Source organism: Stegostoma tigrinum, chromosome 25, assembly GCF_030684315.1.
Source record: "Stegostoma tigrinum isolate sSteTig4 chromosome 25, sSteTig4.hap1, whole genome shotgun sequence".
Lineage (NCBI taxonomy): Eukaryota > Metazoa > Chordata > Chondrichthyes > Orectolobiformes > Stegostomatidae > Stegostoma > Stegostoma tigrinum.
Genome location: NC_081378.1, coordinates 18,787,183 through 18,805,288, shown reverse-complemented (window position 1 = coordinate 18,805,288; position 18,106 = coordinate 18,787,183). Strand labels below are relative to the sequence as shown.

The 18,106-nt window shown below is 41.5% G+C and overlaps 2 protein-coding genes across 3 annotated transcripts in view; one reads left to right on the top strand and one right to left on the bottom strand.

The window, feature by feature from the left end:
- On the top strand, positions 1 to 11,982 carry LOC125463345 (guanylyl cyclase-activating protein 1). 2 transcript variants are annotated; one of them, XM_048554548.2, is made up of 5 exons: positions 1 to 278; positions 3,200 to 3,349; positions 6,949 to 7,039; positions 8,869 to 8,927; positions 11,547 to 11,982. In XM_048554548.2, the coding sequence occupies exons 1-5, from the start codon at positions 81 to 83 to the stop codon at positions 11,613 to 11,615; spliced, it is 567 nt and encodes a 188-aa protein (XP_048410505.1). In that variant the 5' UTR covers positions 1 to 80; the 3' UTR covers positions 11,616 to 11,982. The 2 variants fall into 2 exon arrangements, with proteins under 2 accessions (XP_048410505.1, XP_048410504.1); XM_048554547.1 differs by lacking the exon at positions 11,547 to 11,982 and having other exon boundaries at positions 2 to 278; positions 8,869 to 9,646.
- Positions 11,983 to 16,878: 4,896 nt separating this feature from the next.
- Positions 16,879 to 18,106, bottom strand: part of cimap1b (ciliary microtubule associated protein 1B) — a 37,700-nt gene continuing 36,472 nt past the window's right edge. The window contains exon 9 of the mRNA XM_059654469.1: positions 16,879 to 17,446. Within this exon, the coding sequence (XP_059510452.1) occupies positions 17,357 to 17,446 (90 nt within the window). The 3' untranslated portion in view covers positions 16,879 to 17,356. The remainder of the gene's footprint in view (positions 17,447 to 18,106) is intronic.

Here is an 18,106-nt window from a genome sequence, read left to right as displayed (position 1 = left end):
TCAGCGGACTGACAAACATACCTCTGTGTTTCCAAGAGTGTGTACTTGTGGAAACCATTAGCTTAGTAGCAAGAGCTATAATGGGAAATACACAAGGCAGCACTGTGGATGACCTGCAGGCAGTGGAGCTTCACCACTGGTACAAGAAGTTCATGACTGAGTGCCCATCAGGACAGTTGACTTTGCATGAGTTCAAACAATTCTTTGGCCTTAAGGGATTGAACCAAGAAGCTAATGCCTACATTGAACAAATGTTTAAGACTTTTGATATGAATAAGGTAAGGAAAGGGAGAATCAAATTCTTTTAATAACTTTATCTAATGGAAAGTGTGTGGATTATTGGGAATATGATGGTGGATGATGGAAGGAAATGGGGTGAGATTGGTGAAATAGAGTGATGAAGTGAGATGAGTGATGCAGAAAGGGCATGGTAAACAGACTATTAGATGCATAGTACACTGAACAATAAAGTATCAGTGATGTTGATGGTGAGATATATAATGGACTGATGTAGTTTACTGATTGAGCTGAATGCCTGGTAAAGTGAGATTAATCATGGAGAGCCATCATAAGATAGATAGCACAGAGAACCCAGAGTGATTATTGTGAGGTGTAATCAGGCTGCACACAAAATCATAATTGCATTAGACGTAGCTCAGAACAGATTCATTCAACTGATTCCAGGGATGAGAATGGGTGAAGAATGAGGACTAGACACTCCAACAACTTCTAAACAATCCAGGCAAAGTGCCAGAGTACCAATGTATTTTTCTCAACAGCTTGCCTCTGTATTATCCATTATTTTAAGATAAAAATTTGGACCAGTTAGAGGCATGAGAGCTTATCTTGAAATATATAAGCCCCTGAAGAGCCTTGACCTGTAAATATTGAAGTGATGCTTTCCCTTGCAGGGGAGGCTAGAACCAGGGGACACAATTTGTACACAAGAGATTGTCTGTAGGATAAAGTTTTGCTTTGCCTTAGAGGATCATGCGTCTGTGGAACTCACATCCCCAAACTGTGGCGGAAGCATGTCATTGAGTATTTTTAAGGCAGAGGTATTTAGATTCTTCACTAATAAGGGAGTCACAAGAACTTCAGCTGCACGGGTTTAGGGTGCAGTGTAGGCAGGAAAATGGAGTTGAGGCCAAAATAAAATTAAATATTTATCTCGCTGTATGCCATAGTAGCCTATAAGGGATCTCTGGTTGGAGGCACCCTGGGAACATTGACAACGATGACAACTTTGACAACAAGCATGAGATTAGCTGTTCAGTGATGACAAAGCTTTCAGTAAAGTATTGACATTGATTGAAATGATCATGTTTGACAACAGGAATTCTGCATTGAAGGAAGATAGGGTGTTCTATTCTGCATATTCACACCGTTAATTGTGTTCCTTCCAGCACCAACAGCAGGTCTAAAATAAAGATTTCAATAATCTAACAACTAAATTTCTAGATATTTAAAATATGATTTATCTACTGAGTTGGTGGGCAGAGATTTAATTGTCACAGTGAGGGTTTTGAGGATTGTGCACTGCTGAGTGGTTTTAGACTGTTGGGGAGGTTGTAATTGTCCACTGAAAGACCTCAGTTTGCGGCAGTGGAAGATGTTTGTCCACAAACATTCTCAACATGTGCTTGTTGAGGCCACAGAAATGTTGGTGGAGTCTCACCCACCTTCAGGTAGACAGGTAGAAAATCCCTCTCCTCACTCCAATAATTTCTATTGATTCCACCATCAAAGCTCCTCTGACATTCCGAACCAAAAGCCACCAAGTTATCCCCTTTGGTTTCGGAAAGAGTTCAGAGAAAAGGAACAGGTACTTTAAAAAGCCATCACAGGATTTAAAAAAGCTCAACACTGAAAAAGCTCAACTTTGAAAGTGGAGTCAGAGGAAGACAGGGTGGTGAAGACTGCATTTGGCATGCTTGCTTTCATTGGTCAGAGCATTGAATATTGGAGTTGGGACGTAGTGTTGTGACGGTACAGGACACTGGTGGGGCCACTTTTAGAATACTGCATACAAATCTGTTCACCCTTCTATCAGAAGGATGCAGCTAAATTTGGGTGCAAAAAAATTACAAAAATGTTGTAGGGACTGAGTTATAGGGAGAGGCTGAACAGGCAGGGCTTTGTTCCCTACAGTATCAGAGGCTGAGGGATGACCTTATCAAGGTTTTTAAAATCATGAGGGGCATTAATAGTGTGAATAGCAAAGATCTTGTCCCTGGGGTGGGGACTCCAAAAGTAGAGGATGTAGTTTTCAGGTGAGAGGGGAAAGATTTGGAAAGGACCTGAGGGTTAACTTGTTCACACAGAGGGTAGTGTGCGTATGGGATGAGCTGTCAGAGGAAGTGGTGCAATTATAACACTTAAAAGGCATTGATGGGTATATAAATATGAAGGGTTTAGAGGGATATGGCAAATTGGACTAGGTGAGGTGAGATGTTTGGTCGGCGAAGGGTCTGTTTCTGTGCTGTATGACTCCATGACTCTTAATACGTATCACGTACTAGAAATTCACCATGTGAAAAATAATGGTGAATTTGCACCTACTTGCACATTGATATTACGTACATTTGTTAATGCTTCTGCATTCATATCACATTTCAAAACTGCTCTCTAAATTTGTATTAAAAATATCCTAAGATGTTTCAAAGGAATGCTGGAAAGCAAAATTAGGTCATTTATGCTAGATTTTTATTGTCAGGATGGATACCTTGAGTTGAGAAGTTACTAACTTGGCAGTCCTACCATGGTTTTAATGAACCCAGTAGCCCCAATTTTCAGTCTGGAAAGGCAAGGGCAGAATAAATCCATGTCTGTCGACACCTGGAGGTCGGCAAGCACAGAGACAGACCAGTGAGAGGAAATGCCTCGGCTATCTGAGACCTTGTTCAGATTTTGTTAGAAGTTGTCAGAGTGTCTATTCTTCATTCCTGTCCTGCCCTCATGCTCCGTCAAATCCCCATAGTGTCCATTTGCTTTTAAATGGCCTGTACCTGCTTCTATTCCTTATGTTCTTCCCACATCCAAACATTGAACATTAGCACTTCTGGACTTGTTGGAAGAGTCTGAAGGTATATTTCCATGTTACCAAAGACCCTTTTCTGAAGCCATCTTCCCTGAACAGTAGTCAGTGTTAAGAAACCTAAGGCAGTGTTTCTGACCACTTTCTGTTTGCTACTTACAGGACGGATACATTGACTTCATGGAGTATGTGGCTGCCCTTAGCTTAGTCCTTCGAGGTAAAATGGAACAGAAACTGCGCTGGTACTTCAAACTGTATGATGTGGATGGCAATGGCCGTATAGACAGGCATGAACTGCTCAACATCATTAAGGTAGGAACACTGATACTTGTCAGAAAACAAATTCCATTATTAAGATTGCAGGAGGCAGTGAGAATGATTAATTCCTGTTCCTCTGATGTGAGCCAACAAGTGGACTGCATAAGGCATGCATCGTAGAAACAGATTTCTGATGAAGAGTCACCAGATTCGAAATGTTAACTCTGCTTTCTTCCCTCAAATGCTGCCAGACCTGCTGAGCTTTGCCAGCAATTTCTGTCTTTGTTTCACAGAAGCAGATCTTTGGGCCCAATGAATCTGAGTTGGGATTTCTACTCCAGAAACATCTTCTCAATCAATCTCAACCTTTCAATATCTTTTTCTATTACTTTTTCAGTTGTGTACCTGCTAGTTTCTTTTTGGAAGCATCTAAGCTATTTGCTTTATACAACTTCTGGGATAGCAAATTCTTACCTCTGACTAAGTAAAGAAAATACTCTTTATTTCCCTATTGGATTCCTGATCATGTAATTATGGCACGTTGTTCCTCCTTTTTGGTAACTCATGTTCATCTAAAGTGGTTATAGAGATGGATAGAACTATCTTCCATCCATGAAGTAGGAGATATTGTATCAACTTGGCACAGTTGATAATGCGTTTCCTCTCTCAGTCAGAGGTTGTAGGTTAAAACCCCATTCCAGATCATAAGTTCATAATCAAGGTTGACACTCCCCAGTGCGACACTCAGGGAATGTTGGATTGTCAGGCATGCTGTCATCAGGAGAATATCCATTAAAATGGTGGCCTTCTCTCCCTGATCATATGGTGATGAATAATCTCATGTCTCCATTAGAAGAGGAGCCAGGATCATTCCAAGTGTCCTGATCAACAGTTTTCTCTAAAACATTTGTTGATTTGAGTTTCCTATTGTCGAAAGGCTATCACATGTCCTTATGTAATAAGTCTGCTCTGAAAAAGGTAACTCACTGTATGAAGAACTTTAAGATATTTTTGGCAATTGCAATGAGCTATATGAATGGAAGCATTATGTTATTGTAGTTTTCCAGATAGAGCAGTTAATACTGAAGCAAATGACATGTTTAATGCATTGGATGAATATCTGGCTGACCCAAAACTGAGTATTAAATAGAGATAGAAGCAATGTGATAATGTGTGACGGTTCCTGAAACACGGAAACATAATTAACATGTCAAGAATCAAGTCAATGGCGGGCACCAAAGAATGCAGATTAGATGGGCATATTTGATTTGTTTCTGAATAAGGAGTTAAGCATGAGGAAACTCCATGATAAAATACTTCATACATCATCCATAAATGGAACTGATTTGCTGGGCTGGTGAGGTGAATGGTGTTTCTCATTTCATGCTTGTTTATATCATTTAATAAGCCTTTGGCCATCGAAGAACTGAGAAAATGAATCACCTTCAATGATTCCTTTAAGAATATGCGCCTTCTTAACTGATTAACAACAATTGTACAAACTGCAACACAAAGAAAGTTTTTTAGCCCATCATGAATATACTAGTTAAAAAAAAGAAAGAACTGTGGATGCTGTAAATCACGCAAAAATCAAAACATGCTGGAAAAGCTCAGCAGGTCTAGCAGCAGCTGTGAAGAAAGATCAGAGTCAACCCTACGGGTCTGGTAACCATTCCTCAGAACTGTCACGTCTTTCATTGGAATTATCCCCTTTAACTTTATTTCAGCAAGGCATTTGATAAGGTTCCCCACAGCAGGCTCATTCATAAAGTCAGGAGGTATGGGATACAGGGTGATTTGGCTGTCTGAATTCAGAATTGGTTGGCTGATAGAAGGCAGAGAGCGGTTGTAGATGGTAAGTATTCTGCCTGGAGGTCATTGCTGAGTGATGTCCCGCAGGGCTCTGTTCTTGGGCCTCTGCTCTTTGTAGTTTTTATAAATGACTTGGATGAGGAAGTTGAGGGGTGGGTTAGTATGTTCACTGATGACACACAGATTGGAGGTGCCATTGATAGTATCGAGGGCTATTGCAGGCTTCAGCGAGACATTGACAGTATGTAGAGCTGGGCTGAGAAATGGCAGATGGAGTTCAACCTGGATAAGTGCGAGGTGATGCATTTTGGAAGGTCGAACTTAAATGCTGAATATAGGATTAAAGACAGGATTCTCGGCAGTGTGGAGGAACAGTGGGATCTTGGTGTTCAAGTGCATAGCTCCCTCAAAGTTGCCACCCAAGTGGATAAGGTTGTTAAGAAAGCATATGGTGTTTTGACTTTCATTAACAGGGGGATCGAGTTTAGGAGCTGCAAGGTTATGCTGCAGCTCTACAAAACCCTAGTGAGACCACACTTGGAATATTGTGTCCAGATCTGGTCGCCCTATTATAGGAAAGATGTGGAGGCTTTGGAGAGGCTGCAAAGGAGATTTACCAGGATGCTGCCTGGACTGGAGGGCTTGTCTTATGATGAGAGGTTGACTGAGCTCGGACTTTTCTCTCTGGAGAGAAGGAGGAAGAGAGATGACCTGATCGAGGTGTACAAGGTAATGAGAGGCATGGATAGAGTCGATAGCCAGAGACTTTTCCCCAGGGCAGGATTGACTGCAACAAGGGATCATAGTTTTAAGGTGTTAGGAGGAAGGTATAGAGGAGATGTCAGAGGGAGGTTCTTCACCCAGAGAGTTGTGAGTGCATGGAATAGTTTGCCAGTGGTAGTCGTGGAAGTGGAGTCATTAGTGACGTTTAAGCGACTGCTGGACATGCACATGGACAGCAGTGAATTGAGGGGAATGTAGGTTAGGTTATTTTATTTTTGGATTAGGATTATTCCACGGCACAACATCGTGGGCCGAAGGGCCTGCACTGTGCTGTACTTTTCTATGTTCTATGTTCACTCCCTGCCAGTCCCAAATTTTATTTCCTTTTCAAATCTTCATCTGATTCCCTTCAGTTAATACTATAGCTTTTTGCCTTAACATTCGCTTGTGACTAAACAAGCCATGATCGAATCAGTCTCGATATGTAAATATTTTGTCCAACTCCAACCTTCATTCCTTCAGCCAGAATCCTCAGTCTGTGCCCCATGTTATTTTCCAATTAGTCCAAGCAAATCTTTCACTGTTGACACCCATGAGACCTTTTTCAACCCCCAAATAAGCCAACCCCCATCAGCTTGCCCATAAATGTTAACCATCTCCATTACAGTGAAAAAATGTCAATTTTCAAGTCTTCTTTAATTACTATAATCTCTCACTTTTGGTGAATAACGTGTTTGGTTAATAACGTGTCTGTGGTTCTGTTTTGTAATCACAGAAACACTACAGTGTGGAAACAGGCCATTCAGCCCAACAAGCCCACACCGCCCCTCCAAAGAGCATCCCACCCAGACCCATTTCCCTACCCCTGCATTTCCCATGTCCAACCCACCTAACCTAAACATCCCTGAACACTACGGGCAATTTAGCACAGCCAGTCCACCTACCCTGCACATCTTTGGACTGTGGGACGAAACCGGAGCACCTGGAGGAAACCCATGCAGACACTAGAATGTGCAAACTCCACACAGACAGTTGCCCAAGTTCCCTGGCACTGTGAGGCAGCAGTACTAACCACTGAGCCACTATGCCACCCTAAATATTATCATTTTCACTCCTAGGCTATCCGTGCCATTAATGGTTGTGAACAGCATATGTCGGCGGAAGAGTTCACAAACCAAGTCTTTGACAATATTGATGTTAATGGAGATGGTGAGTAAGTTTTCTGTTCTTTATTTGCATTCTTTCCTTGTCCTCTCCTAAACGCAAAGCCTCATTGCATGAGACCCCACAAACAATGATTGTCACTGCTTTTCCCAACATCTTTTCATGCGTTAGCATGGGTTATGATGTTCAGCATAGTTCCATGATTGCTAAAGGCATTGCAGTGTACCTGATCCTGTTATTCATCAGAAAGCTGCAGATGGGCAGCTTCAGCGTTTATGATAGTGATCAGGACTGGGAACCAGGACATTAATTTCAGCACTTCTCTGTCTGTCCCAGCTGCGATCACTCAACCTGTGAAGTTATAAGCGGTCAACTTGGGAACTGTTATGGTGCAGCCCCTGCTGCTGGGCTAATATTCTCTGGTTTAAGTCCCACCTGCTCCAGCGGTATGAAGCTATGTCTCTGAGCAGGTTGATTAGAAAATATCGACGAGTCCAACCTGAGGACTGCTGGGGTGCAGTGACAGTGACCCTGCCTCTGGTCTAGGAGGCTCGGGTTCAAGTCTGACCTGCTCCAGAATTTTGTCATAATGTTGCAGGACAGGTTGATTAGAAAATATAAGAGTCCAAAGGCCCTTCCCTCTGGATTAGAAGGCGTGCCTTCAAGTCCCTCTTGTTTCAGAGGTGTGTCATATATGTCTTAACAGGTTGATTAAAAATATCTAACAATCGGACCTGATTCAGGTGGTTTGTTGATATAACCCTCAAGCAATCAGAGCAGTCCTCTCCGTTCATCCTTCATCTACTATAGATGGCTGTACTCTCAGCTTCCTGGGCCAAATGTTTCAGAATCCTCTCATAGTCTATCTTAGTCTCAATGCATCCTTCTCCTTCATCAATATCCGTGTCTTTGGTAAGGCAAATCTGAGCTCATTGAAATGCTTTGAAAAACTTTTATACGTTAAAGCTACTGTCTCAAAGAAAATTGTGATTCTTCATTTATTTTGATTGATAGCAATGCTTAAGAGAGGAAGTTGACCAGGACGTTGAAAAACATCTTTGTCCAGATAATCTCATTGAGTCTAACTTCATCAATTGTGGCTCTCTCTCATCTCTGATTCAGAAGATCACAGATTTTTAAAGCACAGAAGGAGGCCATTTTGTCTGCTCTGGGTCTCTGAAAAATTAAATCATTCACTGCCATTCCCAGGCCTTTTTACCACAACCGTGCAAACTCTTCCTTTTCAGACAACAGTCTAATTCTCTTTGGAATGCTGCAATTGAATGTGCCTCCAACACTCAGAAAATGCATTCTGCTGTGTAAGAGGTATTGCTTACATAGCCAATTATTTTAAAATTGTGTCCTCTAATTTTCAATTGTGAATTAAATTCCCACCAAAATGACAACCACAAAATTGAGATTGATGTTTCAGTGTAGTGCTGGGGGAGTGTTGCACTGTCGGAGTTACTGTCTTTCTGATGAGACGTTAAAAACAGGTCCTGCTTCCACTCTTGAGTGAGATGTAAAAGATCCCATGTATATATTACTTCCCAAACAAAGCACGGAATTTCTCCCCAGTGTCAGGAACAATGCTTAATCCCTCAACAGATATCAAATTGTCATTTTTTGGGAGCTTGCCGCGTACAAATAAGCTGCAATGTTTTGTACATTACAACAGAAACTTCAAATTGAAAGCACTTCATTGGCTAGAAATGCTTTGGGACAACCCGTGATTCTGAAAGACAATTTATAAACATGTAAGCCAAATTTAATTGATTGTGCAAGTTAAATCACCTCTTTCCTTCCATCGTGTCTGCATCTTTCATTATCTGCAAACTTGAACTATTTTCCCTTTCACTATGTTTTGTTTACAGGAGAACTTTCTCTTGAAGAGTTTGTTGAAGGATCCAAGAAAGACAAAGAGTTTTGTGAGGTGATGATGAGTAGTCTAGACCTCACTCACATTGTTACAATGATTCATAATCGAAGATACAGTGTGTAAAAAGGAAATGGACAGAATTTCAGACAAATATTAGTTATAACGCGGACACAGACTCAGACGCACACACACACATACGCATACAAACCACATATTCCAGCATGGGTAAGATGATTATTCTTCAGTAATAGAAATCATTCTGTTAATCTAATGCACAGCTTCAATCTGGAAAGAAGAACCTGAGTACAGCTTGCATTGTGACACAAGTATTATGGAAAGACCTTCACAAGATGCACTGGCTTGGAGCTATAGGTCTGCTGGCTGACAGTGACTCCACCTTTGACCATCCATAACAAGATGGCATGAAAGGGCATTGTAGAACTGGAGCACAATCAGAGCTGTTGAAATATTTTTAATTATGTTGGAATGGATGTATATACACCATATTTGAATAATGCTTCAACCTGACACTATCCTGCATGAATGACCTCCGTTTTGTAAAACTGCTTTCCCCTGAACGCATAATGTGACCATACAGCATCACCAACCCTGAAGCTACCTTTGTCCAATTTCAAGAGTGAGGGGATGACCCATTTATCAGTACATCACTCACCTACAAACTGATTTATTTCTGTAAAGTCAAGGATATAATTACAGGATTTATTATATTTTTTAAAAACTTTATGTGATTAAAATATTTTTATTAATTCTGATAGAGTGGATGGATTTAGCAATGTTTAGTGAATGTATTATCACCACCACAATTCATCTCTAAGTTGGTTCATTGACACCTCATGCATACCCAAGTTGAACGCTATTTAGAATAGTAATAAGCGAAAAATAGCACTCATTGCTTTTGAACCACACACTGTGCTTCAGGCCAGATTGGTAGAAAATCAGGTTTAAAAAATGTTTTTAGGTGGCTCTGAATTTAAGATATTTTACAAAATCAACAGACTGCTTTAAAATTCGCATATGGGACATGGGCATCACTGCCAAGCCAACATTTATTACCTGTTCCTAGTTGCCCTTGAGAATGTGAGTGAGCAAATGGAATATTATCCATCATCACTGGAGGATTGGGGTTTAAAAATAGGGATATTATGCTGAAGCTGTATAGGGTTCTGGTGAGATCACACCTAGATACTGTATGTCATTTTGGTTTTCTTACTTGAGAAAGGATGCACTGGAACTGGAGGGGCTGCAGAGGAGATTCACTCGGTTGATTCCGGACTTGAGAGGGTTGCCCTTTAAGGAGAGATTGAGTAGACTGGGACTGTAATCCTTGCAATTTAGAAGAATAAGGTGTGGATCTTATAGAAACATATAGAATTATGAAGGGAATTGAAAAGATAGAAGTGGGAAGGATGTTTCCACTGGCAGATGATTCTAGAACTAGGAGGCATTGCCTCAAAACAAGCAGGAGCAGATTTAGGATTGAGCTGTGGAGGAACTTGTTCACCCAAAGAGTTGTGAATCTTGAATTCCCTGTCCAGTGAAGCAGTTTCTAGATTTTGAACAGTAAAGGAATTGAAAATTATGGTGAGCAGGTACATAAGTGGAGCTGAGTTCACAAAAAGATCAGCCATGATCTTATTGAATGGTGGTGCAGGCCCAGTGGGCCAGATGACCTACTCCTGCTTCTGTTTCCTATGTTCTTATGGTGGTGAGCTTCCTTCATGAACCGCTGCAGTCCACATACAGGTAAGGGCCTCGACTAGATAATGTGCTACATAATGCTAGCATGCTGTCTTCCACACAACTGTGGCAGGCAAAGAGGGGATACAATGGATGCTGACAAATTGGGAGAGTTGGAGCTGTCTTCCAAGGATGAGAAACATCAACTTGAACATGATACAGCACAGCTGCATAAGGTGCTACAAGTCAAACCTGACTGAATTGACACCCCGTTGCAGTAGATGAGAGCTGGTGCAGTGATCACTCATTGACTATTGGTGCTTGACTTGCAAGATGTTTGTTTCTCTTACAAGAGGTAAATGCAGCTTCTGTTTGATTGATTTCTGGTGACTTCCCTAGACTAGATACTTAAGCTACCTAAAATAGGTAGCCATATTTTCATGAGAAACTTTAAAACCATTTTTAATTTTAGCAAGAAATGACAATTTGGATATGATACATGAGCTAACTCATAGACATGAAAAGTATAAAACCATGACGGTTAAGAGCAGTTCATTAATAACAAAGGTCAGATGAGTTGTTGGCAGTGTGTAGGTTTCTAGGTTGTGATGGGAGCGTTCTGCTCTCTAGCTGAAGTGTTTGAGAACTCTTCCCATGGTCTTTCTCCATTTTACCTGGTCCATTTTCCATCTAAAGAAGACAGCAGCTTGACAAGGGCTGGCCCATGATTCTAAGTACTCATTGCACTCTGGCCAAATTTTTAAAGGGATCAGGGTGATTTGACCTATGGTGAGGTGTGTCGCAGAACCAGGCAACAGAAGCACTAAAACTCTTCTGTATGTCAAAATAATCTTTTTTGCTTTTTGCAAATGGTGCAGCAAGATTCTTACTAGACAGCAATAAGATCACAACTGGCACTCATTATTTATTATTAAACACGTTGTTAATGCCACAACTCACCTTGTTAATATTCAGGCTTCAACCTTACCAAAGTCAGCAAACCAACTCAGGCAGTGGGAAAACTCGGCATGCAAACCTGGATGAGTACCCGATGGATTCAGTTTGCAGCTTATTCTGACCAACCTCCATGTGGAACACCGAGCACCAACATCTCAGGTCGCGCTCCTTGGGCACCAACCACCCACACTCCAAGTCCATGGACATTGGCATATGAAATTTGCCAGGCTCTAAGAACCCTCAGGGCACAACTCTGCTCCATTTACATGACTTTTCCACATTTTTGTGCTGTACTGGCAACTGTCACTGTAAGAAAATTTCTGCAATACTAATTAGTTCTTCAAGATTTTCACACTATCCTGTGAAAAATTTTAGTTATTATCAGTCCAGAGGTAGTAGGAACTGCCGATACTGGAAAATCTGAGATAGCAAGGTGTAGAGCTGGATGAACACAGCAGGCCAAGCAGCATCAGAGGAGCAGGAAGGCTGACATTTCGGGTCTGGACCCTTCTTCAGAAAAAGGTCCAGACCCGAAACGTCAGCCTTCCTACTCCTCTGATGCTGCTTGGCCTGCTGTGTTCATCCAGCTCTACACCTTGTTATCTCAGTTATTATCAGTCTTTATTTTTTGCACAAGGAAGTGGAAGAGGAGACTCAATTGGAGTATAAATACTGACATGAACTAGTTAGACTGAATGCCATACTTATGTGCTGTATAATTCTGTATATTCTATGTAATGAGTCGGGGTATGCCCATGTTATACAAACAAGTCACTGAAAAATATTGAGTGGAGCGTAAAGCGATTGTATCAAGGTCAGCCAGGTGGACCTCATAGAATATGAGCTCCTTGATTGGGGCTGTTAATCTGGTCCAATCAGAGAATCCTGGCTGACAGATGAAAACAGGAGTGTCAGACATCCTGTTCGCACCAAGAGCTGGCCCTGAGGGAACTGAATCAGGGGAAAGGGGTCACCATGTGTAAATAAAGGCTGACTTGGTGACAGGATACCAGCCTCTGTGGAGTTATTTCAGCAATGATGACAGACATTTGTGAAGAAATTCACTTGCAACAGTCATCTTTGAGTTGGTGTATGATTTCTGGCATCATGCTGTTATTTGGGAAACATGACTCATTCAATCCTGCCATCAGACTGGGCCCGATATATGGAAAGAATGCATTATTTTTTCCACACAAATGCCATTAGGACAGATGAAAAGCAATGAGTAATTCTCCTGACAGCTTGTGAAACCGCAGCTTTTTCTGTTATTCAGAACCTAACTTTCCCTGAGGCGCCAGATGCTAAATCCTGTCAAGAGTTAACAGATTTATTCAAGGAATATTATGACTCTAAGCCTCCTCTAATTCTGAGGCACTATTAGTTTTACTCGAAAGTGGAATCTGTCAGGACTTTTGACTAGGTTAGGATGACTAGCAGAGGCATGTGACTTTGGTTCAACCCTTAATGAGATGCTGAGAGACCATTTATTATGTGGGATTAATGACATAACCATGCGTACGTGCCTACTGGCTGAAGCCCAACTAGACTTCAAAATGCACTACCACTTTTTTATCACTGACAAATGGAGCATGTGTTGCAGGGTATTCCAATGGAAGTGGACGCCTTTACCAGTCTGACTGAGCTTACAGGACACACTTGAATGAAGCACTTGTATAGCCTCACTTAGGACCTAAACAGAGGGACTCTGGTCAGCTGACAATAAAACCCCAAAGCAAAGCCAAGCATTGGCCAAACAGTTAAAATTTTCTTAAGGATCTGGGTCGACAAGCCATTCAAGTTGCTGCCAGAATGTGGGCTTGAAACAGCAAAAACATCCCACTCAGCCTAAATTGAGTAAGAGAACTTATCGGCAGATATCCAGAGGAGTGCACACCCTGAAAAGTCCACCTACATCTAATTTGAAACAGTGAAATTGTTTAGCAATGTCCAAATCAGATCCAATCAAAATAAACATCAAATGAAATGGTCACCTGGTTCTAATGGATGTCAATGCCGGTGTGGCTGTTTCAGTGATTGCAGAACCAGTCTTTTAACAAAATTCTTTCTGGACTCCAACCCTTAAGTTTGTGTCTTACCTTAGTTGGACTGAGAACATATGCTAGGAAACAGTTACAGATTAAGTGTACAACTTCAGTTCCAGTCTCCTTATGAGACGCAGCTGATTCAGTTAGCACTGGTGGTAGCAAAAGGCTCAGGCCAAAATTTGATGAGTCAAAACTGGTTGAGAAAGAGTCACCTTGATTGGCTTAACATTTTTCAAGAAGAACATGGCAGCCTTAGCCAAGTCCTAATTAAATACCTGGAGGGTTTTCAGTAAGGTCTAGGGACTATCAAAGGAGCCAAGGTCACTTTGCATGTTGACCAGGAAGCAATTCCACGATACTGCAAGGCCCACCCGGTTCCATTTGCCTTATGTGCAAAAGTAGAGGGAGTAATCAGAAGATAACAAAGTGTAGAGCTAGATGAATACAGCAGGCCAAGCAGCATCTCAGGAGCACAAAAGCTGATGTTTCGGGCCTCTCTGATGAAGGGTCTAGGCCCGAAACGTCAGCTTTAGTGCTCCTGAGATGCTGCTTGGCCTGCTGTGTTCATCCAGCTCTACACTTTGTTATCTTGGATTCTCCAGCATCTGCAGTTCCCGTTATCACTGAGGAAGCAATCAGAAGGCTTGTTTGCGAAGGAATCATCGAACCAATGCAGTTTGTGGAATGGGCAGCACCGGTCGTACCAATTTGTGAACCCCGATGAGTCAGTTTGCCTTTGTGAGGATTTTAAACAAACAGTGAACTGCTTTTCACAGCTGGTTCAATACCCAATCCCTCACATAGAGGATTTCTATGCAAAGCTAGCAGGGGGCTGTCCTTCATGAAGCTGATCATGAGCCCTGCATACTTACAACTGTGGTTAAATGAGGATTCAGAGAAGTATGCTCTCATTAATACTCATAAGGGTTTGTATCAATATGAGAGACTATCACCTGGGGCATCATCAGTCTGTGTAATTTTCCTGTAGATAATGGAGGATATTTTACCCCGGGTCACCATTTATCACGATGACATGCTAATAACAGGAAAGACCAATAAGGAACACTTAAGAGAACTTAGACATAGACCATAGATATTTCTCACAGGCGGGCATATGCCTTAGAAGGGATAAACATGTGTTCCAGGCACAGTTCTGACCTACTTGGACTACAGAATCAACAAAACTGGGCTGCATCCATTGGAAGATAAAGTGAAGACGATCAAAGGTGCTCCAGTTCCCACATCTGTACCAGAGCTTACGTCTTTCCTCAGGTTGGTGAATTATTACGGAAAGTTCATACATAATCTCACCTTCCATCCTGACACCTTTGCATCAACTATTTACAAGGGTAAGCCTTGGGCATGGTCACGTAGCCAAGCCATTGCTTTCATGGAAGTGAAGAAACAACTATCATCTTCCAAGTTGTTGGCACACTATGATTCTAAGCAATTTCTGGTATTGACATGTGATGCCTTCCTGTATGGCACTGGGGTCAGATTAGCTCCTGGGTGGCCCAGTGGAAGGGAATGCCCAATAGCTAATGCAGAGCATAAATATGCCTAGATAGAAAAGGAAAATTTGGCAGTCATATTTGGAGTCAGGAAGTTCCACCAATATCCTGAAAGATGTATATTTGTAATTGTAGTAGGTCTACTTATATAGGAAAAGACAGTGCCACCCATAGCTTCAGGCCAAATTCAGCAGTGGGCTCTAATATTAAGTTCTTTTAATTAATTACAAGTTGGAACACCATCCAGGAGACCAAGTAGTAAATGCAGATGCATTGAGCCACCTCCCGCTGGCACATATACCACTGGTGGTATCATCACTGGAAGAGCCCATGGTAGTTTTAAATTTTCTGGACACTCCTCCAATCACAGCTGACAATATCAGACTTTAGACCCAGAAAGATCTGGTCCTGGCAAAACTGAAACAGCTGGTGGCAAGGGAGAAAACCAACGGACCAGATTAAGAGTCCCAATCAGGGAGTCCTGGCTGACATTCTGTTCAATCTGAGAGTTAGCTCTGAGGGAGCTGGATCAGTGTCCACATTGAAAGAAAGTTGACTTGGTGATGGGATACCAGCCTCTGTGGAGTTATTTCAACGTCTGCAAATTGAGTTGAGAGAGTATGCTACTCTGAGTTTAAGAGAGATGGTTAGAAGATGAACAGTAACCTGGGGAAATGTGGTGCAACAAGTTGGTAGTGTTAAAATTTAAGGTGAGAAAATGGATATGTGAGATTGAGGAACATTGTAAGAAAATAGATAAATTGAATTTGGAAGTGTCAAAAATATCAGAAATGTATTGGAAATGCCGTTAGGTTAATGTGATCTTCCAATTGTATATTTTTCATTTATATAACATGCACAGGCAGGTTTTATGTAAATGTTTTATTAGTTTCTTATCTACAATAATGAAATATAACTACGATTCCCATATTATAAATTTATCCTACTCACTTTCAAAAAAGCTTGTAAGCCCCATATCCGATTCACCCACTTTTAGTTTTAATGCCAAAATTATAAACGATGTCTTTCATTCGTGATATAGTTCAGACCTAATACCATGATGCACATTTTGACAGAGGAGCTTAGTTAATTATCCATTACTTATATGGAATATGAATTATTGTAAAAAATACTGACAGTTTGAACCTTTCATCATCTCTCAACCCAAGTGGTCAACCCCATTCATTGAGGTAAAGCTATCTAATCTTCAGAAGTGCTGCCCCTGTAAGTTCATTGGGGTCTATGTCCCCTTTAAACTGCTCTTCATGTGCTAACCTCCAATCACACAATATTCTCTCACCTGGTGGTTTGGCTAAGTGGCTAATTTGAACAAGATGTCAATCTCCATTTCTTTCCGAAAAAGGGACATGAAGAAATGAAAATGTAGAGATGAAGTAGAAATAATTACCAGCTGCTTGACCCCCTGCATGCTGCACCATGCTCCAAAACCACATTCACTGTTGATTCAGTCAGCCTAGCTGCATTTTATTTAATTTTGGTACCATGTTATCAGACTGCTGGACAAACAACCTGCTCCTGCTGAGGGTATCCTCAATAAAGCCTCCAAGACAAGGTTTGAGAGCTAATGCAAAGTAACAAATTGAGACACATGAGATAACAAGATGTAGAGCTGGATGAACACAGCAGGCCAAGCAGCATCAGAGGAGCAGAAAGGCTGACGTTTTTGGCCTAGACCCTTCTTCAGAAGGGTCTTTTCTTTCTGAAGAAGGGTCTCGGCCCGAAACATCAGCCTTCCTGTCCTCTGATGCTACTTGGCCTGCTTGTTCATCCAGCTCTACACCTTGTTATCTCAGATTCTCCAGTATCTGCAGTTCCTACTATATCTGAAATAAATTGAGACACATGATTGCCAAGAATTCACTTGTATATTCCTGTGCCTGGTGAGTAGTCTGCACACCTGATCTCTGAAAGGTCGGCAGAGTTTCTTGCTGTGTCTGAAGGATGAGAAGTTGCAACAGATCATAACTGCACCATGACTCAGATTGCTGTAAGATAAATGAGCTTGGAGTCTGTCTAAAATCCAGGTCTGCGGCTCATACTGATCTTGCCCCACCCGCCAGTGTTTTTATTGAGTTAAATGTCAATACCAAGCTGCTAATACAGAAAACTGCCAGGTTTCACACCATACACATGAGATGAGCAACAATTTAAAAGTTTAAATGAGTGATTTCTTAAAAGTACAATTGACATTTTTGCAATTCAGGACTGTAAGAGTTTGCTGGGGAAATGAGGCTGGCTGCATTGTTTTATCTCAGTCTGATGGAGCCACAATAAGGGGTGCGAGGAACTCAGAGTGGTGGATTCCAAAGGTATACTTGGGGTAATTCTTATGCAAGTTCACCTGAGAAGAAATAACAAACAGTTAAGTTGCTAGATCTTTCTATATTTCACTCAGTAATGCCATACAATTTCACACATTGCTTTTGAACTGAGACATTATTCAAACTACCCTTCTCTTAAATAATATGGAACTGAGAGCAGGGAGGTCTCATGCTCAATGCCCAATTTCAGGTGAGGATTATCTGACCAGTAAAATGGGCTTCAGCAAGGTCGAGGTTATCTGGGGTAAGGAACATCTACCACGGCACCCCGTAATCCTGATTACTTTTTGCTGACCTGATTTCAAATGTAGTGAGTGCAGACTATAGGGTAGGGCAGGAGGGGATGCCACATGTAGTCACATAACTTTCGGATACTCACTGGTAGGTCAAGGTGAGCTGATATTTCAGATAATGTGCACAAGAAGATGTATGTATCATTGCAGTGACCCACACTAAGGCCCACTGCTCAGATCATGAAATCCACTATTTCTAGCAGTCAGATGGATGCTGATTGCTCCTCCACTTCTGTTGTCCAGGTGTCAAGCAACAAACTAGTCAGCCACCATAGAAACTAGAAGGCTTCATTCAACCATTCAAGACTGTTCTGCCATTCCATCACATCATCTTCGATCTGTATTTTAACATTTATCAGTTTTGGTTCTGCATTCTTTAATACATTT

Bases quoted from the DNA above. Each gene is read 5' to 3' on its own strand.
- LOC125463345 (XM_048554548.2), top strand. From the start codon at position 81: ATGGGAAATACACAAGGCAGCACTGTGGATGACCTGCAGGCAGTGGAG. The intron at 7,040-8,868 runs GTGAGTAAGTTT...TTTTGTTTACAG, and splicing joins TATTGATGTTAATGGAGATG to GAGAACTTTCTCTTGAAGAG. The intron at 8,928-11,546 runs GTGATGATGAGT...GTTAATATTCAG, and splicing joins AAGACAAAGAGTTTTGTGAG to GCTTCAACCTTACCAAAGTC.